Below are 26,020 nucleotides of genomic sequence, written 5' to 3'. Positions count from 1 at the left end.
AGTCATTGCCTCAAATCTCTTCACGTGACTAATTCCTTCTTGACATCTGTCCCTCAGAGACCCCAAACACGGAAGCCCCCCCCCCATCACCTGCTCCCCAGCCCAAGACCAGCTAGCTCTCTTCCGACACACGCCTCCCCCTCCCCCCACTCCGGGATTTCTGCAGTCGCTGTGGCCTCCTTGAAGTTCAGATTAGCAAATCAGATCCCACCTCAAGGTTTTTGCACTTGTTAGTCTATATCTTTTCTTTTGCAATGCCGGAGATAAAGCTCGGGGCCTCACACACGAGTAAGAAAGGTACCACAAGACTGCGAGCTCAGAAGTGCCACTTCCCTTAAGAGGCCCTCCACCTGCTTCCCAGGCTCCTTTTATCCTGTTTTCTTTGTGGCACTCATCTCCTGCAATTTATCCCACCATTATTTATTATTCGCTTTGGTACTGGCCTCCACAGGAGGAAAGTCTCCTCCCCGGAGCCAAGCACTGTCCGTGTACCGCAGCATCCCCAGAGCCCAGACTCTTACTACTAGGTGCACCATGGTGCGCAGTACAGACTGGTTAACTGACCGAGGAAAAGAGTGTTTGCAGTCTCTTGACTACCTTCTGCCCTCCCTCCATTCTGCCTCAGGCCCAACCCTGGCAGACTTCTCCAGGAAACCCTCCGGGACTTGTTCCTGCCCCCATCTCACTGGGTAAGTTTAGATGTCAGATACAGTCCAAGGGGAGTTTGCAGGCAGAAGAAATCAAGCTGCTTTTATTGGAGCAGAGGAGGGGAGGGGAGGGGAGGGGAGGGGAGGGGAGGGGAGGGGAGGGGAGGGGAGGGGAGGGGAGGGGAGGGGAGGAGAAGGGAGGGGCCTCTGGGCCTCGGGCTCTGCACCAGGGTGGTCTCGCAAGGGCAAGCAGTGGATGAGTGATGCTGGTCACTTTTTCCATTCTTTCTTCTCGTAATCCCACTGGGCAGCCAGGCCCTGGATGGGGTTGCTCTTCATGTCCAGGAGGCGCTGGAGCTGCTGGGCTTTCCGTTCATCCGTCAGGGTGACAACCTTCTCAGGGAAGACTGCAAGGGCACCAAGGGTGAGCCAGGGCAGCAGCCCAGGTCCCCATAGCCACACTCAGGGTCCCCTGCACTGGGGGGGGGGGGTACTCCCTGCCATCTCCAGGCCCTCCCTCGGCCCTCTGTTTCTGCTGTCTCTCTTTGTGAATAAGGGTTTTACTATGTAGCTCCTGCTGTCCTAGAACTCACTATACAGACCAGGCTGGCTCCGAACTCACAGAGATCCAGCTGCCTCTGCCTCCCCAGTGCTGGGATTAATGGTGTGCACCGCCAGGCTTTCCACTCTTTTTAAAAGCTCGTCCACAGCAGGGTGGTGGTGGCTCACGCCTTTAATCCCAGCACTTGGGAGGCAGAAGTAGGTGGATCTCTGTGAGTTTGAGGTCATCCTGGTCTACATAGTGAGTTCCAGGACAGCCAAGGCTGTTATACAGAGAAACCCTATCTCAAAAAACGGAGAAAAAAAAAAAAAAAAAAGCCAGGTCCAGGGCTTTGCTCCCAGCCTTGCCTTGGGTTTACCCCTCCCCTCAGGGAATCTATTTCCTCGCTTGTCTCTGTGATCAATGGCAGGCAGGCTGCTTTGAGGACTACATGTGCCACTCCCAGCCCCACCATTTCTCTGCTGTGTAGCTTTGAACAAGTTACTTCACCTCTCTGAGCCTCACCCTCCTCCCCTCTCAGGAGTAGGTCCTGTCTGGAGGGTTATGGGAATGGAGTATGAGTATTTGTGAGGTTCTGGGCTTCTCTCTGGCTGGCCAGAGAGGAAGTACTGGCTATGGCCCACTAGACAGGAACGGTAAGGGAGCTCCTTCTGCATCCTACAGCTGGGTGGGGGGTAGGAGGATTAGGAGGAAAAGGGTGGTAGACATTGTTCCCCTTACACACCAGGAAAGGAGCTAGATGGTGGTGTAGGCCTGTAATCCCAGACTTGGAAAGCTGGGCCAGGAGGAGAGAGAGCTCAAAGCCAGCCTGGGCTACATAGTGATAATAAATACCAGAGAACCGCATTTAACCCAAAGACTGGACCCCTGGGGAGGGACGTGAGAGACGCCTTAACTGTGGACCCTCTTAGCCTCGCCTCTATCTTTGATACTTAATTTCCCCTCTTCATTCATTTATTTGTGGGGGTGGGGTGGTGTGTGCACAATGGAGTACTCCTGTGAGCTATGGCGCATGTGTGGAGATCTGAGGAGGTGGTTCTCTCCCTCCGCCACGTGGCTCCTGGGAATTTAACTCAAGTTGTAGGCATGCATGGTGGCATGCACCATTAGCCACCGAGCCAGGCCCACCTTAGTTTTTGAGGCAGGTTTTCTCACTGACCCTGGCGCTCACTGCTCAGCTAGACTGGCTGCAGGGATCCGACTGTCTCTGCCTCCCCAGTGCTGGAATTATGGAAGTGCCCCACCATCCCAGCTTCAAAATATGTATTAGTATTACTATTATTTCATGTGTGTGGGTGTCCTGCCTGCACGTATGTCTGTGCACCACGTGCGTGTCTAGTACCTGCGCAGGCCAGAAGAGAGTGTCATATCCCCTGTTATAGACAGCTGTGAGCTGTCATGTTGGTCCTGGGAATGAATCCAGGTCCTCTGAAGAGCAGCCAGTGTAATTGCTGAGCCATCTCTCTGGCCTAACACACCCGCTTTTCATGCGGGTGCTGGGGATCCGAACTCAAGACTCATGCCTGCATGGCAAGTGCTTTTCCGAGTGAGCCGTCTCCCAACTTCGTCATTGATCTCTATCCAGGGGCGGACACAAAGAGCTGTGACACAGGAAACCCTGAGCTAGCCTTTCCCTAAAGACTGTCCCTTTTCATGATTGTACAAGACAGGAATGCCCAGCGAATTTTATGGACAAAAATAAATAAATAAATAAATAAATAAATAAATAAATCACAGCAGGCCACTCCCAGCATTTGGGAGGCAGAGGGTGAGGCAGGCATATCTCTGTCAATTCAAGATCAGCCTGGTCTACACAGAGAGTTCCAAGCCAGCCAGGAGCATGTAATAAAACACTGTCTAAAATAAATAAATACTCAAAGGGCTGGCAAAATGGCTTAATGGGTGAATGCGCTTGCCACCAGGCCTGACAGCTGACTCCCAGAAGCTGTCCTCTGACCGCCACATTCAATACAATTTTGAAAGAAAGAAAGAAAGAAATGACACACCTACAAAACAAACAAATGAACAAACAAACAAACAACCCACAACCCGGGCATGGTGACTCACATCTATAATGCCAGGACTCGAAATTTCAAAGCAAGATGACTGCTACAGGTTTGAAGCCAACCTAGGCTCCTTAGTGAGTTTCACATCAGCCTGGGTGTGGCGGTCTGAATGCAGGCTCTTATATATGAATGCTGAGTCATGAGGGAGTGCCACTATTTGAAAAGGATGAAGAGGCGTGGCCTTGTTGGAGGAAGTGTGTCACTGTGGGCAGACTTTGAGGTTTCAGAAGCCCAAGCCAAGCCTGGTGTCCCCTCTCTCTTCCTGCTGCCTGCTGATCTGGATGTAGAGCTCTCAGCTACCTCTCCAGCACCATGTCTGCCTGCATGCCACCCTGACAATGGACTAGACCTCTGGAACTGTAAGCAAGCCTCAGTTAAATGCTTTCTTTTATTAGAGTTGCCGTGGTCAAGGTGTCTCTCACAGCAACAGAACAGTGACTAAGACACTGGGCTAAACCGTAAGATCTTGCATTCGTTCATTGATTTGGTTGGTTGGTTTTTTGAGACAGGGTTTCTCTGTGTAGCCCTGGCTGTCCTGGAACTAACTCGGTAGACCGGGCTGTCCTCAAACTCAGAGACCCATCCACTTGCCTTTGCCTCCTGAGGGCTGAGTGCTGGGACTAAAGGTGTGTGCCACCACTGCTCAGCGAGTTCTTGCATTAAAAAAAAGAAACAAAAAACAAAAAACAAAAAACAAACAAAAAAAAAAACAGTATCTGGTATGGCAGTACATGCTTTTAATCTCAGCATGTGAGTTTCAAGCCAAACAAAAGTACTTAGTGAGACCCTGTCTCAAAAAATATAGAGATATAGATATAGATGGATATAGATATATAGATAGAGATAGAGGATTCCCAGGAAAACGACATTTCCCAGCTTCTCCTGTAGCTAAACTAAGCAAGGACATATTATCATCGGTAGCCAATAACAGAGGAACAAAAGAGGCTGGACATGGAGAGCCCATCTTGTACATCAAATGAAAGCTTCCCTTTCTGTTAAATGTAACAGAGCAGAGGGTCTGTGAGTGCCCATCCTGGCCTGGATCGTTTCACTGGCCTTTTATTGTGAGAGAGGACTAACCCTAGCTAGGAGTGGTCATGCACACCTAACCTCAACTATCAGGAAGGGGAATCCCAAGTCTGAGGTCAGCCTGGCCTGCACAGTAAACCCTACTTTTAAAAAAAGAAAAAAGAAAAAGAGAAAAGGAGCTGATCACAGTGGTGCACACCTTTAGTCCCAACACTTGGGAGGTGGATGGGTCTCTGTGAGTTTGAGGCCAGCCTGGTCTACATAGTAAGTTCCAGGACAGTCAAGGCTACATAGTGAGACCCTGTCCAAAAAAAAAAAAAAAAAGGAAAAAGACAATAGATTCATGTCTTCCAACTGTTGAAAAGTATGCTAAGGGGCTAGAGAGATGGCTCAGTGGTTAAGAGCACTGGCTGCTCTTCCAGAGGATTTGAGTTCAATTCCCAGCACCCACATGAAGGCTCAACATTGCCTGTAATTCTAGTTCCAAGAGTTCCTAGGCCCTCATGTATGCATACTCCCACATAAGATAACATACACAATTAAGAGATAATAAAAGTAAATATTTTAAAAAAGAAAAGTATGCTAAGAAACACATGGTTAATATGCAGCAATCAGAAACGCCACTATTCATACACCCACTTGGAGCTATAGCCTTCTCATTAAATACTCACAAGAGCCCAGAGAGTTGGATGTTACTATTCCCATTTTGCAGATGAGAAAACTCATACCCAGAGAGCTAACCTCCCTACATTCCCCCTAGGTAGATCTTTTTTTTTTTCTTTTGAGACAGGGTTTCTCTGTGTAGCTTTGCATCTTTCCTGGGTCTTGCTCTGTAGACCAGGCTAGCCTCCAACTCACAAAGATCTGCCTGCCTCTGCCTCCCGAGTGCTGGGATTAAAGGCGTGCGCCACCACCTCCTGGTTTCATTTTCTCTTCTTGACGCTCCCTCTGTGGACACTTCGGAACCCTTCAGGAGAATCCTGAATACGGACCCCTTGAGAGCTCACCAGTGGCTTATGGGCACAAGAGCCTACAGTCAAGTTACTCATCCACTCACCATAGATCCGCTGCCACCAAATCATCAGAGCCGTGAATCCAATGAAAAAGAAGACACAGCCCATCACGGTCTTCCATTCATTGGAGCGACGGTTCATCTCTGCGAAGGTTTCTTGGAACTGGAGCCGGTACACTGGAGGCAGGCAGTGTGTGGAAGGGGACTCATGCAGATCCATGCCCAGGACCCTGGAGCCAGCTGTTGACCCCTGAAACCCTGGGCTGCCCCTTCCTGCACCATAGGCTGTTCACTCAGCCTCTGTGTTGTAGAATATTATTTTCACTGGGCAAAGATGTGTTACATTTGTTCATGTTGCAGAATCTTACTTTAACTGTGGAAAGGTGGGTTGCTTCTGTTTATGCTGCATTTGTTTAATTATGCAAAAATATGCTGCATCTGTTTCACCTTGCCTGCCTACGACGCCTGGTTGGTCTAATAAAAAGCTGAATGGCCAATAGCTAGGCAGAAGAAAGGATAGGTGGGGCTGGCAGGCAGAGAGAATAAATAAATAAATCTAGGCTCGAGAAAGAAGAAAAAAATGAACGAGAGAAGGAAGAGGAGAGAATGAGAGAGACACCCTGAGCCAGAAGCCAGGCAGACACCAGTCAGCCAGACAAGAGAAAGTAAGATATACAGATGTAAGAAAGGTAAAAAGCCCCAAGGCAAAAGGTAGATAAAGAGAAACAGGATAATTTAAGTTAAAAGAGCTAGCCAGAAACCTGCCTGAGCTAGGCCAAGCATTCAAAACTAATGATAAGTCTCTGTGTCATGATTTGAGGGCTGGTTTGTGGCCTAAGAGAAAAAGCCTGGTACACCTACCTCTGCGTGTGCATGACATACATGTGTGTGAGTGTGAAGGCTAGAAATCACCATCCGGTGTCTCCCTTGATTTCATTCTACCTTGCGTTTTGAGGGATCTCTCACTGACCCTGAGGCTCACTGATTGGTCTCTACTAGCTGGCCAGGGAGCTCCTCCTGTCTTGGCCTCCCCAGGACTGGGGCTACAGGCAAATGCTGCTAAAGCCGGCCTTGTTCTGAACTCAGGTTCTCTCACTTGCATGGCAGGTTCTTCACTGAGCCATCTCCATCTCCCCAGTACACCAGCCCATTCTTGTTTGCTTGTGTGTTTTGAGCGAGGATCCCACTCTGCTGTCCTGCCTGCTTCCCGAATGCTGCACCCCATAGGCTGCTCAAGCAGCAGACTCTTAAGCACGTACTGCATAAGAAAGCATGGTAACTGTACACAGCGGCTCTTACCCTCCTGGAACTTAGGAGGGGAGGGACCAAATGTTTCAGAAAACATGTCAGGGGTGGGCGTGGGGGAGCTGCCTTCACTAGGGAGACTGAGAAGGCCTCTCTGAGGAGAGGAGACCTAGGGACCCAGGTTTAGGAACTCAAACAGAGAAAGCCAAGTTGAGATGAAAACAAACTCAGCATGGTGTGGTGGCTCGCACCTTCGGTCCAACACTGCTGAAGTAGAGGCCGCAAATCTCAGGGCATTCAAGGTCAGCCTTGGCTGTCTGTTGGATTCCAGGACAGCCAAGCTACATACATGAAACCCTTTGTCCCCAAAATTAAAATAAGGCTGGGCTGTGGTGGCCCACGCCTTTAATCCCAGCATTCGGGAGGCAGAGGCAGGCGGATCTCTGCGAGTTCGAGGCTAGCCTGGTCTACAAAGCGAGTTCCAGGAAAGGCACAAAGCTACACAGAGCAACTCTGTCTCAAAAAACAAAACCAAAAAAACAAAAAAAAAAAGAAAGAAAGAAAGAAAAGAAAAGGAAAAAAAACTAAAACATAAATAAAATCTATTAATTAAATTAAATGGCCCAAGACAGGAACAGATGGGGAAGGGGCGAGGTAGGGCAGTATGGCTGAGGAGGTAGTGTCAGGAGGCAGATCCCACAGGACCTGGCTAGCCCCAGGGAAGGTGGATTTGGGTCCATTCTAACAGAATAGGGATGGCGGACTTCTGACAGAGAAGGACAAAAACAAGCTTTTATGTGGCACTTTTTTATCAGGACTTGCCTGCCCTCCCTCCTCCCACTGAGAACTTTATCATCTGCTCTGTAGCGCTCACCTTCGCCAAGCCTCAGAAGAACAAGGGCTCCGGTCATCAAAGCAGCCCAGCCCCTAGACCGCTGGCTGTACGCAGAGGCTCTGTTTTCTATCGTTATGTATTTAAAACGATAAAACATTGATTTATTTTGGGAAAGCATCTCACTACACAGACTAGGCTGTCCTTGAACCCACAATCCTCCTGCCTCAGCCATTCCCAGGGCTGGTATTACAGATATATGTCGCCATGCCAGCTTAAACTTTTTTTTTTTTTTTGAGGCTTTTGGTTTTTGGAGACAGGGTTTCTCTGTGTATCCTTGGTTGTGCTATAACTCACTCTGTAGACCAGGCTGGCCTTGAACTCACAGAGTTTCACCTGCCTCTGCCTCCCAAGCGCTGGGATTAAAGGCTTGCGCCACCACCGCCCAGCTTTCATGCCAGCTTAAAGCTATATTTTTGCTTAAGTTGTGTGCCTTCTAGTAATTATCAAAATATAGCCACAGCTAGATGCCTACCTAGGCTCTGGCATGGCTATCAGGAGATGTGTGGACCAGGCCCGTGGCCCACTACCCAGCATGATGCCTAAGCTCAGATCGAGTCATAGACTGAAAAGTCAGTAGAGGTGACAGGGAATGTCTGTGTGCCAAGGACCTGGTCTCAGGAGGACTTCGGGAAGGATGCTGACCTTCCTTCCTTCCTTCCTTCCTTCCTTCCTTCCTTCCTTCCTCCCTCCCTCCCTCCCTCCCTCCCTCCCTCCCTCCCTCCCTCCCTCCCTCCACTTTGTCCTCTTTTTTTCCTGCTTGCTTCCCCCCTTTTCTTTCTACCTTTCTGCCTTCCCTGCCTCTCCCTTCTTGTAGCCCTTTAAGAGCGTCGCCTGTGTGAACAATGCGTCTCTGTACCTTAAATAGCTCCGAAATGGTGTGTGAAGGAAAATGCGTGCTGGCCTGGGTGCCTGGGCAGGACCGTCTGGGGTTGGGCAGTTTGGCTGCCGCAGTGAATCTCCAACCAGGCAGGAGCAGAGAGAAGGAAGGAGGTGGGGTGAAGGTGAGGGAGGGGGGACCCAGTGGCTGCTGGGAGCACTGGCGCCCTCCTCTAGCTCACCAACCCTCCCAGAGTATGTGGTGTGGCAGTGGTGTGGTCCTGGTGCCTTCTGTGTGGGTCCGAGTCCCGACCGATATCTAGTGACTCTAAGTCATGTGGCCTGGCCAGTGACTTCATCTCCCTGAGTTTCAGTTTCCTATGACTGTGGGACCAGCTGCCAGGTAGTTAATGGTGGGTACAGGGACTAACTTAATATGGTGACATTTGGGTACAGAAGGAAAGAGTGGCCTTCCCTTTCTGATATAGAGGGGAGATGGGTGGAATCAATAGAAGGGAAAGGAGGGAGGAGAAGAGAGGAGAGGGAGATGGGGGAGGGAGGTGAGGGATGTGGGAGAAAGGAAAAGGAGCCAGGCAGAGCATTAAGCATGTAGGTTTAGAGGGCCAGGATGCAGCCTGGCTTGTTCCCACCCAGGCCGGGGCCTGCCTTTGTAGTCGATGCCAGTGAGATGCCGAGTGAGGAAAGAAAGAGTGGGCGAGCAGTGTGAGCTTCTGCCCCCCAGTACCCCCTGAAGTAAGAGACCTCCTGACCCCAGCTGTGAAAGGAGGCAAAGAGGCTCCAGAGAGCCCGGGTCAGCGGAGGGCCACACGGCTCACCCCCCTTCTTCCCTACTTCCCTCTGCCCCACTTGGTGACATAAAGACCCTGCACACCTGCTCCTGGGACACCCTTCTCCATGTCACTCTTAGTCTTCCCCAGACAGACCTCCTGGAGACCCCCCCTTGTCTTTTGGGTCTGCGGCCCCTGGGACACATCCCACCCTGGCCACACACCCCGGCTCTCAGTGTCCGATCAGTCCAGGTGATTCTCCTCATGTCCCCAGGGTCACTAGCTCCAGACATGGGGGTTCGGTGGATAAAGGGTGAGCTGAACTCCACCCCCACCTCCCACCCCACCCCCCTGTGCCTTCCCCTTCCGTCCTGCCAGACCGCCTGCCCGGCCCAGTACTTACAGGCCACCTTCTCTGCTTGGCTCAGCTGGGCCCAGCTGCTCTTCTCTCTCTCCTTCAGGGCCCTCTGCTCCTCGCTGAGCTCGGTGCAGAAGGGTTCGTCTGGCATGGGGTAGGAGCGCTGGGCATAGCAGTCAACATAGGGACTCAGCCTCCGCTGACCGCCGGCTGTGGGGACAAGGGAGGAAGCTGAGTCCCGCGGCCCCGGAACCGCCGATCTCTGACCACGACAGTCCCTGCTCACTGTGTGTCGGCTGAAGGCTTTCAGGTGAGTTGGCTCATGGGCCACATGTCGCTCGGAGCCAGATGTGGTCATCTCCATTTGACAGATGAACACACTGAGCCTTCAAGCCAGGAGCACGGTCAGGAACGCAGGTCACCACCTCTCGGCTGCAAACCCTGTGTTCTCTGGGAAGGTCTAAGCCTGAGTGGAGGTCCAGTAAGGCAAAGGCTAGAGGTGAGGAGGGGCTTGAGGAGGGAACTGAGATCCAAGCAAAACTGCCATGCAAACTATAAAGCACCCTGTGCGTGCATGTCTTTACGCATGCTTCATGGGGCCTCGGAGGCAGCTGGGGTTGACTGCAGCTTGACATTCAACTCATACTGTGCACAGCTGCATCTGAACGGCCTCGTCTAGAAAGCATGGGTGATAGGTTGCCTCACACCTCAGTGGAAGCTTCCAGATAACACATCCAGAGGTCCTCTGGGGGAAGAAGCATTGAGAATGTATCTCAGTGGGTGGAGTGCTTGCCCAGTATGTAGAAAGCTTGGGATGTGAGAAGATCTGGGAAGAGCTGAGATCTTGATTCCCAGCACCACTGAGCTGGGGGGAGCATGCCTGTCTGCTCATCACTTGAGAGGACTTGGGAGGTCGAGGCAGGAGGATTAAGAATTCAAGGTTATCCTCGGCTACATAGCAAGTCCCAGGCCAGCCTGGTACATGAGAGCCTGTGTCCAAAAAATAAAATAAAGCAAGATGAAAGGAGAAGGCCTGAGCGATGACTCGGTGGGTAAAGACAGTTGTGGTTGGAGGGCCCGAGTCCAGTCCCTAGAGCCCACACACGGGTGGGAGGAGAGAAGATGCCACAAAGCTGTCCTCTGACCCCCAGAACCATGGTGTAGCATGACCCCCCCATACATCTTGCATACAAACAATAATAAATTTAAGTGACGCCTATACGTCATGTATACAAGCAATAATACATTTTTAAAACACCAAAGGCCTGGCACACGGCAGTGTTCAGTGATCCTAGGTCCAGAAAGGACGGTTTTCTTCCCGGCCTTCTTCCAGAGGCTTTCCTTGGTAACAGGGCCTCAACTTTGTGCAGATGGCCAGGTTGTCCTGAGCGTGATCAGAAAGTGAGGGTCTCCCTGCAGGCTCTCCTGTTTGTTGACACCAGAGGCAGAGAGCATCAGAGCAGTCCTAGTACTGAGTCTCTCTCTCTGCGGCTGTTTTTTTTTTTTTTTTTTTTTTTGTTTTTAAACAGTCTGTCCCTGTAGGCCGGTCTCTCACCCAGAGCTCTCCTGCCTCGCTCGGTCTTCCAAGAGCTGGGGTTGGAAACATGAACCGCCATGCCCAGCTTTGTTGTTGTTTTTTTGTTTGTTTGTGACAGGGAGTCAGCCTGCAGGCTGGTTTGGGATGTGTGTGTGGCAGCCCTCCACCTCAGCCTCCCGAGTTCCCGGATGGAGGTGTGAGCCACCGTCCGCGCGGGGCCTTGGGTGCTGCCCTGTCTCATATCTAGAACTCTGACGTCTAGTTGTTCATCTGAGAAGCAGAGCTAGCGCCGCCTCTAACTGTGGTTGCAAAATCTAAAGGGAAGTGATTAGCATAGTTGGGGGGGGGGGGTCCCGGTAATGGATCAACAAATGTTATCTTTGACATTATTCGCCTGAGCGTCTGGAGATCCCTTCTGCTATCTGGCTGAAATCTCTCCTGCTTTAGACCTCTTCTTCTGACTAGTCCTGGCACCAGGTCTGGAAAGGAGAATTCAGGGTCCCCATCCTTGTAGCACCCTCCTTGGGGGTGCTACAGAGGGCTAAGGTGTGGGAGCTGGGCTCTAATGAAACCTGGAATGAAGGGGTCCTATTCTCTTCCTCGGTGGGCTCCAGTTTGCTGCTGGAGGAACATGGTCCAGGACCTAGGGGCAGGATCAGAGGAGGTGATGAGAGGCAGTTCACGGGGCTCTCTGCTGGAGTTCTGGAGCAGGGCTGGACCCTGGGTCTGAGCCTTACCAGTACTTCCTGGGCTGTGTGTCCCCCGAGTTCCGAGTCCTCCGGTCCTCATCAGCAGACTCCAGGCAGCTCTGGAAAGCATCTTTGGGGCGGGAGACAGGTGTGGTTCTGCACCGCGGGACTGGCTGGCTGGCCCTCAAGGCCAGATGCTGATTTGCTGGTGGGGTGGAGGTGACCCCTTTCCGCGTTGTCTAATACGTGGGAGGGGCTGGGGGCACTCCAGATCTTTAGGGCCCTCTTGGGTTCTCCATCGTTTGAGAAGTGGAAATTCAAGCCTCTGGATAAAGTCTGAAAAGTTTGGGACTCGGGCACGCAAGCTCGTATCAGCCAGGTTGGGAGCCCCACTAAACTGTCTGCCCCAGAGGAAAGTCCTGAGCCTCCTCCCTGCAGGGCAGTTGGCCCAGGTCTCAGAGCAGATGCTCGGGCGGCTTGCTCCAAGGTCTCCTTAATTGACTGCCTACGTGCGTTCTGCCTGCTCCGCTGCAGGAGGAGGGGGCAGGCTGAGCCCGGCCATCACTCGGACACGCAGGGTCTGGCATCCCAGCCGCTCTGGAGGCCAAGGACCAAACTAGGTCAGCGGGTGGGAGAGGCAGCAGCAGTCCTCTGGAAAGAGGAGACCCCACTTCGTGGGAAAGGGGCAATGCCCAGGACTAGGACCCCAGTGAGGGACCCCAGGAAGGGAGAGTTGTGCGGTGATGGGGCAAAGGCTCAGGGTGGCCACCACGAACACCCACCCACCCACACCCACCCCCGCGCGCGACCCTTCCCTCGGGCGGGACTCACCTTTCCAGGCGGAAGGCAGCAGACCGATCCAGAGCTGCCCCGCTGAGTGACTGGCAGGGAACCGCAGACGGGACCGAGGGGACCAGAGCGCGCCCCGCCTCCGCCCGCCACCCCCACGTGGGAACATCCCGCCTCTGTCGCTTGTGCTGGGCCACGTCCCCAGGGAGAAGAGGGAGGGCTGTAGCTGCCCGCCCTGTCTCCACCGGTGCGGGGACCTCTGCAGACCCCCGGCTGGCAGAGGAGCAGGAGGAGGTCCCTGCTACTTCAACTTTCTCCTGGTCATCCCACCAGGAATGCTCTCTGATTTTGTTTTGAGTGAGGGTTCCGTGTAGCCCAGGCTGGCCTGGAACTCACTACATAGCAGAGACTTGGCTACTTCCTGCCTCCATTGCCGGGGCTCTGGGGTTACAGGTGCGACTGCATTGTCTTGTCAGCCTTCCAGCCTCCTACTCCAAGCAGCCTTCAAGTACCATTGTGGGAGCTCCTTCCGGCCCTCTACCCCCCTCTACCCCGAGGGCGGTGAGGTTGGGGAGAGGGGAAAGCCTCCTTCAGCCGCAGGCTGCCAGCCGTCCCAGGATTCCAGAGGTGGAGGCAGGAGGACCACAAAGTTCAAGGACAGGCTTTGCTACAAACCCTGTCTCTAAGGAAAGAGAGATGAAGCCTCCCCTGGATTTCTCATCTGTGCTGTGTGACTCTCAACAATTGGCCTAGTGTCTCTGAGCTCCAGTCTTCTCTCCCATGAGAGAGATCTACAGTTAGTTCCCACCACATGTATTGTGCCTCTCTGGCTTCAGTACCAGAAAAAACCTCAGGAACATTTAATAAATAATTACCCATCGACCCAGCACTCCGGAGAAAGAGACAGACAACTCTATGAGCTGGAGGCCAGCCTGGTCTACATAGCTAGTTCCAGGCCAGCCAAGGCTACATACATAGTGAGGCACCACCTCAAAAACAAAAACAAACAGAATTATTATTTATTGATACTGTGCCAGTGAAGCAGTTTAATCCCAGCACTTGGGAAGCAGAGGCAGGTGGATCTCTGTGAGTTCGAGGACCGTCTGATCTACATAATTCCAGGACAGCCAGGGCTATGTAGAGAGACCCTGTTTCAAAAAGAGATAAATAAATAAATTTATTATTATTATTTGTGTGTGTGTGTGTGTGAGAGAGAGAGAGAGAGAGAGACAGACAGAGAGAGACAGACAGAGAGAGACAGACAGAGAGAGACAGAGAGAAGGGGGACATGCATATGCCATAGTGAGCAGGTGGAGGTCAGAGGGTAATTTTTTTCAGCAAATGTTTCTACCTGCTGATGGGTTCAAGGCCAACCTGAGCTACAAAGTCAGACCTCTCTTGCCAGTGGAGCTAGGTGTGGTGACAAATGCTTATAAGCCCAGCACTCAGAAGGCTGAGGCCGGAGAATCACATTGAGTTCAAGGCCAGCCTGGACTACCTTTGATTACCAGGCCAACAAGGGCTATATGGAAAAGTCCTGCCTCAAAAAAAAAAAAAAGAAAAGAAAAAAAGAAAGAAAAAGAAAAAAAGGGGAGTGGGGAGTGGGGAGCAGGGAGATGTAGTTCAGATGAAAAATGCGTGCCCAAAGCAAAACGAAACATTTCTTTTTTCTTTTTCCTTCCTTCCTTCTTTCTTTTTCTTTTTTTCTTCTTTCTTTTTAAAGAAAAGAGTGTATTGAGACCCAGTGCACATTCATTACCAGTCTACAGTGACAAGACCAGACATAGTTCCTGCTCCTAAGGCTCACAGTCAAGTCCCAGGCTCCGGAACAACCTGTCAGAGCCCAGAGGCAGAAAGACCCAGGGTGTGTGGCAGACCAGAAGGAAGGCCAAGGCGTACAGGGAGGCACGCAGGAGGAGGGCTAGATGAGGGGAAGAGAGGGTTGAGGCACCGAGCCGGGGCCACACTGAGGATCTTGAATTTGTTCTAAAGAGGGGAAGAGGGCTCAGCGGTAAGTGCATGGCCAACATGTCCAAGGCCCTGTGTGTTCAATTTCCAGTACCCATAAAAAACAATGAGAAGCACCCAAAGGCCAGAAGTGAAGCGCTGCGGAAATGAGGAGATCATGGATTCGGTTAGGAAGGCAGAGGATTGTCAGGTGGCCGGGGGCCGTGGTTCTACAGTGAACTGGAGTCACGGCATCCTGTTTGTGTCCATGGGGAATGCCCATTCCCAGCTCACACACTAGAGTTCCAGTAGCCTGCCCGGGCCCGTTCACTGGAAGGAAGGGGCGTACTCCTCAAGGAAAGGCACGCTTGCAAGGGCAGACCTTCAAGACAAGATGCTGGAACTCACAGGGAGGATGCATATCACCTCCATTCTGCATCAGAGTAGCAGGGCCCGGGGGAAGGCAAATATGGGGTCCTGGGATTCTAATAGCCCCCTCCTCTGCCCAGTGCCAAAGGCAGGCCTTGCCGAGCTCTCTAGTGGTCACCCCTGGAAGCTGCCCTCCCCTTCCAACTAAGCTGACTCCAGATTTGAGAGACAGACACCAAAGGACTACTCTCCTTGAAGACTAACAAGGTGTGTTGTGGAGTAGCTCCCTGGAGACGCACCTTGCATCTTCAATGCCACAGCCCCGTCCCCCCACCCTACCGCACCCCGGTGCTCTGCACACACCCTCAATGATTGAACCCAGCGTCTTGCCAGCATCCCCAGCATGCCTTCCCAGATGGTGGGTGGCTGCCCTGGGAAGAGCCGCTTATGTTGTGGGCTCCGCTGCGGCCACACTGCGTGGGTGAGCAGTGGCACTTCTGGGTCTCAGTTTCCAGGCCCTCACGGGGCCTCCCAAGGGAAGGCTTATGGGGAACATGACCCTCTGTTCTTCCCTATCCCTTCCCACCAGGCTCTGTGGGAACTCCAGGCTCCCGATGTGGGGTGAGGCTGTGATGAGGAACATCTGTTTGGGAGCTCTGTCCAGGACTGAGGAAAAGAGTGAAGACAGGATCCTCATCCTCCTCCTCCTCCTCCTCCTCCGCCGCCGCCGCCACCGCCCAGCATGGTGGGTCTGGTGGCTCACTGTGCTTGGAGGACCATTGAAGACCATCATCCTCTATGGGTCTTGGACATGGGACAGACTCTCTGTCACTTGAGGAACCCTGGGCCTAGGAGTGAGTCTGCCCCTGAAGTCCCTGGTGAGACCGGTCCTCGTGGTGTCCTCCTGTAACCTGGGCACTCGGGGGTGGAGACAGTAGGAGAAGGGGTTAAAGGTCATCCTCGGTCACACAGCAAGTTCAAGGCCAGCCTGGGCTACAAGAGACTTCAAAGCAAAACAAAATCTGCGCTTGGCACCAGAGTAGGGAACAGTCCTTGTGGGTGTTGCACTCATGCCAGGGGCCCTAGGGCTGCACCTGTGGAGGAAGGGAGACATTTGTCCTTTTTCTGTGGGCACTAATTTTTGGTCTTGGGGACACCTATAGAAAGATGCAGCTAAGCCCAAAGTGGTGGCACACGCCTTTGATCCCAGCATTCCAGAGACAGAGGCAGGTGAAGCGCTGTGAGTTCAAGGCCAGCCTGGTCTACAAAGCAAGATCCACGAGAGGCACAGAGAAACCCTGTCTTAAAAACAAAACAAAAAAGATTTATTTATTGGGGCTGGAGAGATGGCTCAGCATTAAGAGCACTGGCTGCTCATCCAGAGGACCCAGGTTCCATTCCCAGCACCCACATGGCAGCTAACAATACACCCACATGTAACTCTAGGAACTGACACCCTCACACATACATGTAGGCAGAAACACTAATGCACATAAAATAAATAAATTTTTAAAAAAACAAACCAAGCCGGGTGGTGGCAGTACATGCCTTTAATCCTAGCACTTGGGAGACAGAGCCAGGTGGATCTCTGTGAGTTGGAGGCCAGCCTGGTCTACAGAGCGAGATCCAGGTCAGGCACCAAAACTACACAGAGAAACCCTGTGTTAAAAAACAAAACAACAACAAAAAAAAAATTTATTTTCAATTGCATGTGTGGGCTTATATGAGCGCAGGTGCCCAAGGAAGCCAGAGAGGGTGTCAGATCCCCTAGAGCTGGAGTTTCAGGTAGATGTGAACTGCCTGATATGCATGCTGAGAGTGTAATTCAGGTCCTCCACAAGAGCAGTAAGGCACATTCTCATCCATCTCCCTAGCACAGTTTCTACACTTTCTATTTCTTTGGTTTTTTTTTCTTTCTTTCCTTCTTTTTTTTCCCTATAGACCAGACTAGCCTTGAACTCATAGAGATCCGCCTGCCTCTGCCTCCCAAGTGCAGAGATTAAAGGTATATGCCACCACTCCCTGGCTGCTTTTCTTTTTTTAACTCTCTTGAAGTAGGAGCCTGTATTATTTATGTGAGACATTTCTTTCTCTTTTCCGTATAAGCATTTGATACTATAAAACTAAAACTGTTATATAAATTTTGATGTTGTTTTATGTAATTAATTCATTTTAAATTATTTTCTAATTTCTTTTTCTTTCCTTTCGTTGTTTTTTTTTTTTTTTTTTTTTTTTTTTTTGGTTTTTCGAGACAGGGTTTCTCTGTGCAGCTTTGTACCTTTCCTGGATCTCACTCTGTAGACCAGGCTGGCCTCGAACTCACAGAGATCCACCTGCCTCTGCCTCCCGAGTGCTGGGATTAAAGGCATGCGCCACCACCACCCAGCTTTTCTAATTTCTTTAGAGACCTTTTGGCCCCTTTAAAAGTCACTTGTAGCCAGGCATGGTGGGGCACACCTTTAATCCCAGTACTTGGGAGGCAGAGACAGGTGGATCTCTGTAAGTTTGAGGCCAGCCTGGTCTACAGAGTTCCAGGACAGCCAAGGCTATACAGAGAAACCCTGACTCTTAAACAAAAAGTGAATTGTAATCCAGGATGAGGGGGTAGTGAGTTCCTTTAATCCTAGAACCTGGCAGGCAAAGGTAGGCAGAGCCCAGTGAGTCCAAGGCTAGCCTGATCTACATATCAAGTTACAGCCAGAGCTACATAGTGAGATCTTGTCTCCAAAAAACACCAAAAACATTCCCCTGTGTCAAACCCAGAAGAATTAAATCAGGAAGTAATTCCTCAGCAAATTCCACAATACTAGGTACAGCTTGTTCTACAAAAGTTGATCTCAACCAGGTGTTTTGGTGCACATCTCTAGTCCCAGCACTCAGGAGACAGAGGCAAGCGGATCTCTGTGAGTTCGAGGCTAGCCTGATCTATAGAGCTAGCTCTAGAACAACCAGGGCTACACAGAGAAACCCTGTCTTGAAAAACCAAAGAGAAAAGTGGGGGGGGGGGGGGAGAAGGAGGAAGAGAGGGGAAGGGGATGGAGGAGGGAGGGGAAGGAGGAGGAAGAGGCTCACTATTAACTCAGGTACAGAAGATCTGCGGGTTTCTCCTGTTTGCTGACTCTCATTCTTCTGTTCGTGTGATTCCATCCAGGGACCCGCGTTACACTGAATGTTATGTCTCCTCCATCTCACTGATCTGTGACAGTTCTTCAGGCCTTCCCGCTTCCCGCTTTTTTCATGGCCTGGACAACTTTGATTTTACTTTCCCGCTTTGAAGAGTTGGAGTCTGCTGTGTTTATAAGAACTGCCTGCCAGTTTGGATTCCCGAGGTTTTCTCATGATCCAATTAAAGTTACACATTGCTGGGGAAAACGTCGTAGAGGTGGGAAGTGGTGTCTTCCTTTTTCAGTGCGTTCCTACAAGAGGCATTTCATATTGAGTCACAACCCAGGGAAGTGAACCCTGACTGAGGCTAAGGTGGTCTCTACTGGGCTACTGGGCTGCTTCTTCTTCTTCTTTTTTTTTTTTGGTTTTTGGAGACAGGGTTTCAATGTGTAGTTTGGAGCCTGTCCTGGAACTAACTCAATAGACGAGGCTAGTATCGAACTCACAGAGATCCGCCTGCCTCTGCCTCCTGAGTGCTGGGATAAAAGGTGTGCGCCACCACTGCCTGACTCTACTGGGCTTCTTAAAACACTGTAGAATTATTTGTTTTTCTATTTTTAATTTTATGTGTATGAGTGTTGGTTTGTTTTTTTTTTTTTCTGCATGTGTGTATATATTTCTTTGGAGACATACATGCTTGGTGCCCTAGGAGGCCAGACAGAACTGGATTCCCTAGAACAGAAGTAACATAGTTGTAAGCTGCTGTGTGGGTGCTGGGAACTGATCTCAGGCCCTCTGCAAGGGCAGCAAGTGTTCTTAACCATTGAGCCATTGATCCAACCCTATTGTACAATTATTGTTATTTTTTGAGAGTCTCACTGTGTAGACTAGGCTGGTCTTGAACTCACAGAGGTCCACCTGCCTCTGCCTCCAATGCTGGAATTAAAGGCATGCATCAGCACACTTGGCCCATTATTAATTTTTATTGTTGTTTTGTTTTGTTTTTCTAGACAGAGTTTCTCTGTGTAGTTTTGGTACCTGTCCTGGATCTCGCTCTGTAGACCAGGCTGGCCTTGAACTCACAGAGATCTACCTGGCTCTGCCTCCCAAGTGCTGGGATTAAAGGCGTGTGCCACCACCACCCTGCCCCACATTGTTAATTTTTAAATCTTTACTTATATGTAGATGTCAATATGAGTGTATGCCACATGTGTGTGTGGGTGCCTGCAGAGGCCAGGAGAGGGCGTGGGATCCCCTGGAGCTAAAGTTATGGGTAGTTGTGTGCTGCTGTGCCATGTGCTTGCTGGTAACTGAACAGCAGTCCTCTGGAAGTGCTCTTAACCACTGAGCCATCTCTCTAGCCCCAAATAGTATTACTTTACTTTGTGAGGTATATGTATGTATTTGTGTGGGTATGTGCCCATGTGTGTGATATGTGTGAAGTATGCCAGATGTCAGCATCAGGTGTCTTGTCTATTACTTTCCACCTTATCTTATGAAACAAGGTCTCTCACGGAACCTGGAATTTGTTGATTGGCCTTGGCTGGCTAGCCACATATCACACACACACACACACACACACACACACACACACACACACACACACACCTCCCTTTCTCTCCTTGACTAGTGATTGACCCTAGGGCCTTGCACATGCTAGTGAGTGCTTGCCCACTGAGCTACATTCCCAGAACTTTTTAAAATTTATTTATTTTTTATTTTAAGACAGGGTTTCACTAAATGGCCCAGGCTACTCACTATGAAGCAAGATTGGGCAGCTACATGAGACCCTATCTCAAAAGATGAAAGGCTGGGGAGATGGCTCAGTGGTTAAAAGCACTGACTGCTCTTCCAGAGGACCTGGGTTCAATTCCCAGCACCCACATCCCATCAGCTCATGATCATCTATAACTCCCTGTTTCAGGGGTCTGACTCCCTCTTCTGCCTTCTTGGGTGTCAGGCATGTACAAGGTACACATGCATACTAAATACCCATCCATACACATAAGACAATTTTTTAAAATTTAATCATGAGCTGGGCAGTGGTGGTCACACATTTAATCTTAGCACTCAGGAGGCAGAGGGGCAGTCTGATCTCTGTGAGTTCAAGGCCAGCCTGATCTATAGAGCAAGTTCCAGGACAGCCGGGGCTACACAGAGAAACCTGTCTGAAAAAAACAAAAAACCAAAATATTTAATAATGAATCCACCCGCCAGTGACTCAATCTACAGATAAGCAGAAACCTCCTTCCTGATCTGGTCACCCTTGAGCATCGCCACTAGCTAGGGACCAAACCCTGAATACAGAAGCTTTCAGAAAGTCACTTCAGATCCAAACCGTAGCCCCAGGGGAGCCTGTGAGAGTCCCCAAACTGCACTTGGTTCCCTGAGGAGGCGAATTCAGATAAAGGAGATTTGGCAAACAGTGTTTGAAGTTTTTGTGCAAAGTCTACAGGTCAGAACAAGAAGAGGATGCAGGTGAGCACGTAAGGGCCTACATATCACCATAGGCTTTAGGAACCAGGACTGTTCTCGGTGCCTTTGTCCACAGCTGCGGGGTCGGATGTCCGAAGCTTACAGTACCCTCTCCTCAATGCCAAGGTCTCTTCAGGAGTGTTCCAAAGTCTACCCAGCTGGCTAAGGAGCTGGACACTAGTATGGCAGGTCTGAATCTCTCCGCCTTCTTTTATGGAACACGTGTTTACTGAGCAGCGACTTTTTGGCGGTCAGGGGACATAGAGCAGTAGGCAGAACGCTCAGGGAGATATAGAGAATTACAGTGAACAAGTAACACCAAAGTAACAAACAATATTAAACGTTATGTCCTAAAACAACTGGGAACAAGCCAGGTGGCGGCGGCGGCGGCGGCGGCGGCGGCGGCGGCGGCGGCGGCGGCGGCGGCGGCGGCGGCGGCGGCGGCGGCGGCGGCGGCGGCGGCGGCGGCGGCGGCGGCGGCGGCGGCGCACGCCTTTAATCCCAGCACTCGGGAGGCAGAGGCAGGAGGATCTCTGGGAGTTCAAGGCCAGCCTGGTCTCCAAAGTGAGTTCCAGGAAAGGTGCAAAGCTACACAGAGAAACCCTGTCTTGAAAAACCAAAAAAAAAAAAAAAAAAAAACAAAAAAAGCTGGGAAGAGACAGGCATGAGTTCAAGGCCACCTGGGCTATAGTGTGAATTCCAGGTCAGCCTGGGCCAGACTGAGACCCTATCTCAGCAACAACGAACAAAAACAAACTTTGGAGCCTGGCAGCCCACACCTTTAATTCCTGGAAGGGGAGGCAAGCGTAATCTATGCAAGTCTGCAGAGCAAATTCCTGGTTGCCCAGGGCTACAACGGTGAGACCTAGCCTCAAAAAACAACAAAAAACTGGAACCAGCTGGGCCATGGTGGCACAGGCCTTTAATCTTAGCATTGGAGAAGCAGAGGCAGATCTCTGAGTTCAAGGCCAGCCCGGTCTACAGTGCTAGTTCTAGAACAGCCAAGGCTACATAAAAAAATACTGTTTAGAAACATTCCTCCCCCCACCCCCACCCCACCAAAAAAAAAAAAAAAAAAAAAAACAAAAACAAAAAAAACAACAAAAAACCCTCGGGTCACTCAATGGGTTCATTCTTTGTGTGTGTCTGATCTGGTTTGTTTCTATGCTGGGCCTCATTCAAACCCAGGGCTTAGAACATGTAAAGCACATGCTCCACCCAAGATACACCATTAGCCCGACAGTTTGTATCATGAGACAAGGTCTGTGTTATGGTTTGAATATAAAGTGTCTCTCACAGGCTTGTGGTGTTAGCTCCTGGCCTCCAGGTGGTGGTACTATTTTGGAAGGTTCTGGAAACTTTAGGAGATGGGACCTAGCTTTAAGAAAGTAGGAGGTAGGTCCTTGGGAAAATATTGTCCCTGCCCCTTTCTGCTGTGGCCCTTCCTGCCGGCTTTCCCTCCATGCCCTCCCCACTGTGACAGAGTCAACCTTGGGAAACTATGAACCACAACACCCCCCCCCCCCAGAACTCTGTCAGTCAGCTGTATTTGTTTGTTCTCTTGAGAGAGGATTTCAGTGTACTTCAGTCTGGCCTGGATTCTGTAGTTGAGGATGATTTTAGGTTTTGTGTGGTGTTGCCTGCCTGTAATCCCAGCACTTGGGAGAAGGATCAAAAGTTCAAGGTCTTCCCCAGCTACATCAAGAGTTCAAGGCCAGCCTGAGATACTGGGTTTTCTTTTTAAAGGTGTATTTTAAGGCTGGGCGGTGGTAGCTCACACCTTTAATCCCAGCACTCGGGAGGCAGAGGCAGGCAGATCTCTGTGAGTTTGAGGCCAGCCTGGACTACAGAGTGAGTTCCAGGAAAGGTGCCAAGGCTACATAAAGAAATCCTGTCTGAAAAAACAAACAAACAAAAAGGTGTATTTTATTATTATTGTTATTCAGTTTTTTGGAGACAGGGTTTCTCTGTGTAACAGTCCTGGCTGTCCTGGAACTCACTCTGTAGCTCAGCGATATACAAGATCTTAATCAGAGCTCTGACGTGGGTGGAAGTTTCTGGATTGTGGTGTACAGTTATGTGAGTACCTGAATACATACTCATAAACGAAACAGGAACACACACACACACACACACACACACACACACACACACACTCACTCACTCACTCACTCACTCACTCACTCACTCACTCACTCACTCACTCACTCACTCACAATACTCTCACAGTCCATTAGAGGCCGCCAGGATTCAGGCTGTCACTAACCCTGGGACCCAAACAGGATTTTGCTCCCGTGGGGGCGCAGTTCCAGTTCCTCCCGAGAGGGGGCGCGAGTGGCCAGAGAAAAACCAGAGCCCACACAACTGGTGCCTGCTGGGTGAGGGCCACTGGGGGAGGCGGAGTCCACTGGTTCATCTCAGCAATTTTCCCCATCCCTCTCCTGGCTTAGAGATGCCGCGTCTTAAACCCAAGAATGGAACACAAACGTAAGCGTGATTCTTCTGTCTTGCCTCTCCTCATGTACAAGACACAACCCAGGTTTTGTGGAGCCTCTAACAAGAACACAACATACAAATTTTACGAACCTCACAAAAACCCCTGTGAACTCTAAGCTAGAACGCTTATGAGTGAGAGCCTTGACCTTTAAGCTTCTTGGGTCATTTCAGAGTAAATGAACCTCAGGTTGTATGTGTGTGTGTTTTTATATACCCACTGTCGGTCTCCAACTAAAAAAAACGGAAACTCCTAGATGGTACTGAGTCTTGTTGGAATTTAGTTCCGGTAGTCTGTTCCTAGTGCACGGGAAGAGCTTTCTAACTACACGGTGAATAACAGTTGGGACTCCTCTAAATTCGCAGGTAGAAGGGAAATCAGCTTAGCCTGGAGCTGACGGTGTATAGATTGGACTTCGCTGGAGCCTCAGCGCGGCGGGTAGAGCTGGCGATGCCCGAGAGCCAGGAAGAACATCCGATCAGAAATGGCACCGGGGCCGGCTTTCCTGCTTCCCTCTTGGCCCACAGCCATGCTCTCATCTCTCCTAACCGCTCCTTGCACAAGGCGCTGATGCAACCCTGTACCGGCCTGGGGCACCTCTCTTGGGGGAAGCTCTGGGAAGGAGGTTTTGCAAGAGTTGAGGGCAGGAAGCAGAGCCAGCCAGGGCGGGGTCAGAGAGATAAGGGAGCCGGGCCTGCTCCCCAGACCTGTGGTTCCTCCTAGGCCTGTTTCCTCTTCCCTTCCTTTTCCAGGAAAGTGGTGCCTGGTCCTCACCTCAGCCTCACCCAACTCCTGCCTGGCCCTGTGACTCACCTCCGTTCACTCCAGCAGCCAGGCAGGATCTGAGGTCTGCCTACCGCTCGGGAACCCAGCTATGTGACCCCAGGCATGGGGTAACCCTCTCCGGTTGGCGGGTCTGGTGTTCAATGAAGAGTCAATGCTGTTGCTGGGAGCAGTGGCTGGCTCATCCTTGACTCCTACCAATTGAAAGGCTGAGGCAGGAGGACTGCCTTGAGTTCAAGGGTAACAGGGTAAAACCTTGTCTCAAATGTGTGTGTGGTTGTAATGCCAGGTGTGGCTGTAATGATAGAAAACACAGAAAGGCAAAGTGGGTACTTTTCGTGGGGCCCCGACAAAGTGTGCCACTAAGCAGACACACGCCACGTGCGACCGAGTTAGTGCAAGAGGTTTATTGGGGGAGGGGAGAGAGTGAAAGCCCTGTCAGAGTGGGGACATGAGAGAGGCAGGCAGGCAGACAGACAGACAGAACAAGGAACAGACAAGAAGAAGAAGAAGAGGGCCAAGAGAGGAGCAAGAGGCAAGAGAGCGAGCTGTGCCTGGCGGGCACTTTCAGGGGGTGCACATGTCGTATGGCTGACGATGGAAGGTCCCCTGGCCAAAGGTGATGAGCTAACTGCTTTGGTGGCAGAGGCGGGCTGCTGCTGCTGTGGTGGCCAGGAACAGCAGCGGCGTACACCTTTGATCCCAGCACTTGGGAGGCAGAGGCAGGCAGATCTCTGTGAGTTCAAGGCCAGCCCAGTCTACATCGAGATCAAGAAAAAAAGAAGAAAGAAAGAAACCAAGCAAACAAAAAAGAAAAACAAATGTCATTTAAAAAGTCTAAGACCAGGCAGTGGTGGCACACACCTTTAATCTCAGCACTTGGGAGGCAGAGGCAGGTGGGTTCGAGTCCAGCCTGGGCTACAGAGTGAGTTCCAGGACAGTCACGGCCACACAGAGAAACCCTGTCTCAAAAACAAAGCAACAACATCAAAAACTCAAGGAGCACCACTAGCTGCTGGGTGGGGTTAAGGGTGCATGCAGATATCAGGCTTGATGACCCACCACTCTCCACACAGAGCCAGAACTTCCCATAGAATTTGGTTGGCTTCCACCTGGTTTTAAGACCTATGTCTAGCTATGGTGATCTATGTCTTCTCAAAGGCAGGTCACACAGAACTTGACCCAGGACATCTTAGATACAGAGGGAGCCTGGACTATCTCTATCTTTCCTGGTTCCAGTTAGATTTCATTCTTGTTGTTTGAGACAGGGTTTTATGTAGCCCAGGCTAGCCTCCAATTTGTTATGTAGGTGAGGATTACCTTGAACTCCCGATCATCCTGCCTCAGTGCCTCAGTTCTTAATCGAAGAGGCAGGAGGATGCCGTTCAAGCCAGCTTACATACTGGCGGGCTACAGAAGGAGATGCTGTCTCAAAAAAAGCAAGAGTTAGGGATGTGGTTGGTCACGGGGCACTTGTCTAGCATGTTTGGTTCTCCAGGAAGGAAGGAGAGAGAGAGAGAGAGAGAGAGAGAGAGAGAGAGAGAGAGAAAGAAGGAAAGCGAGAAAGAAAAAGATTAGCCAGCCGCTACTATTGTTGCTATTAAAATGAGCTTAAGTAGGTGGAGAGATGGTTGAACACACTACAGGCTAGGCTTGTAACCAAAAGAAGATTGCATTTGGGTCACTAAGGGGTTAAATATGTAGTGCCTATCGCATGTATATGAAGCCTCTAATCACTTCTTGGCCTTTTGTCTAAGACCCATTTTCGGATAAGGGCTAGCAAATACTAAGCACTCTGCATTTGTTAAATAAAGAGGACCCTGAGTCTTCAGTCTTCGCACCGGGTCTGGGAGGGTTTGACATGTTAATGATTTCCAAAGGAGGAAGGTTTGGCTTGTGCGGGAGCGCGGGAGCGCGCGCGCGCGCGCACACCCACCCACCCACCACGTTGGTGGCCTCTGACCCTGGGTTTGGGTCTCTCTGTCTCTGTCTCTGTCTCTGTCTCTGTCTCTCTCTCTCTCTCACACACACACACACACACACACACACACACACACACACACACACACACACAGAGGTGGCCTTTGGCCCCTGGTCTGGGGTACACACACAACTGGGATATGCACGCACATTGGTGGCCTCTGGCCCCCTCCCTCCTTGGTATCTCTTATGCAAGCTGCCGGCGCCCGCCCCGTTCCCAGGCCTGGCTGCAGCTGCGGGCGGAGGGGCAGGGCGGGGGCGGCCGCTGTTTGTCTAGCGCGGCCGTGCCAAAGTCGGCGGGCCCAGACAGCCAGGCGCCTCCGTACACCTGGGGATGCTCAGGTTAAATAGCTCCGCATTCCTCGGGCCCAGCTGATGGAAACGCTCCCAGGCTGCTGCGGAGCCGGCCTCCAGATGGGCTGGGTCCGGGCCAA

At 51.0% G+C, this 26,020-nt stretch overlaps 1 protein-coding gene across 2 annotated transcripts; it reads right to left on the bottom strand.

The window, feature by feature from the left end:
• Positions 1 to 729: 729 nt before the first annotated feature.
• On the bottom strand, positions 730 to 12,620 carry Cox4i2 (cytochrome c oxidase subunit 4I2). Of its 2 annotated transcripts, none has more exons than XM_006985487.4 (5): positions 12,476 to 12,620; positions 11,693 to 11,774; positions 9,464 to 9,628; positions 5,362 to 5,493; positions 730 to 1,054 (listed from the first exon to the last, which is right to left on the bottom strand). In XM_006985487.4, the coding sequence occupies exons 2-5, from the start codon at positions 11,772 to 11,774 to the stop codon at positions 918 to 920; spliced, it is 516 nt and encodes a 171-aa protein (XP_006985549.1). In that variant the 5' UTR covers positions 12,476 to 12,620; the 3' UTR covers positions 730 to 917. The 2 variants fall into 2 exon arrangements, with proteins under 2 accessions (XP_006985549.1, XP_076426973.1); XM_076570858.1 differs by having other exon boundaries at positions 11,693 to 12,241; positions 12,476 to 12,529.
• Positions 12,621 to 26,020: the final 13,400 nt, after the last annotated feature.

This window comes from Peromyscus maniculatus, chromosome 4 (assembly GCF_049852395.1).
Source record: "Peromyscus maniculatus bairdii isolate BWxNUB_F1_BW_parent chromosome 4, HU_Pman_BW_mat_3.1, whole genome shotgun sequence".
Lineage (NCBI taxonomy): Eukaryota > Metazoa > Chordata > Mammalia > Rodentia > Cricetidae > Peromyscus > Peromyscus maniculatus.
This window is presented reverse-complemented; position numbering and strand designations above follow the sequence as displayed.

Coding starts and splice junctions, on each gene's coding strand:
- Cox4i2 (XM_006985487.4), bottom strand. CDS start 11,774: ATGCTTTCCAGAGCTGCCTGGAGTCTGCTGATGAGGACCGGAGGACTC. Junction 5,494..9,463: donor CCAAGCAGAGAAGGTGGCCT/GTAAGTACTGGG, acceptor GCCTGCCTCCAG/TGTACCGGCTCCAGTTCCAA. Junction 1,055..5,361: donor TTGGTGGCAGCGGATCTATG/GTGAGTGGATGA, acceptor GTGCCCTTGCAG/TCTTCCCTGAGAAGGTTGTC.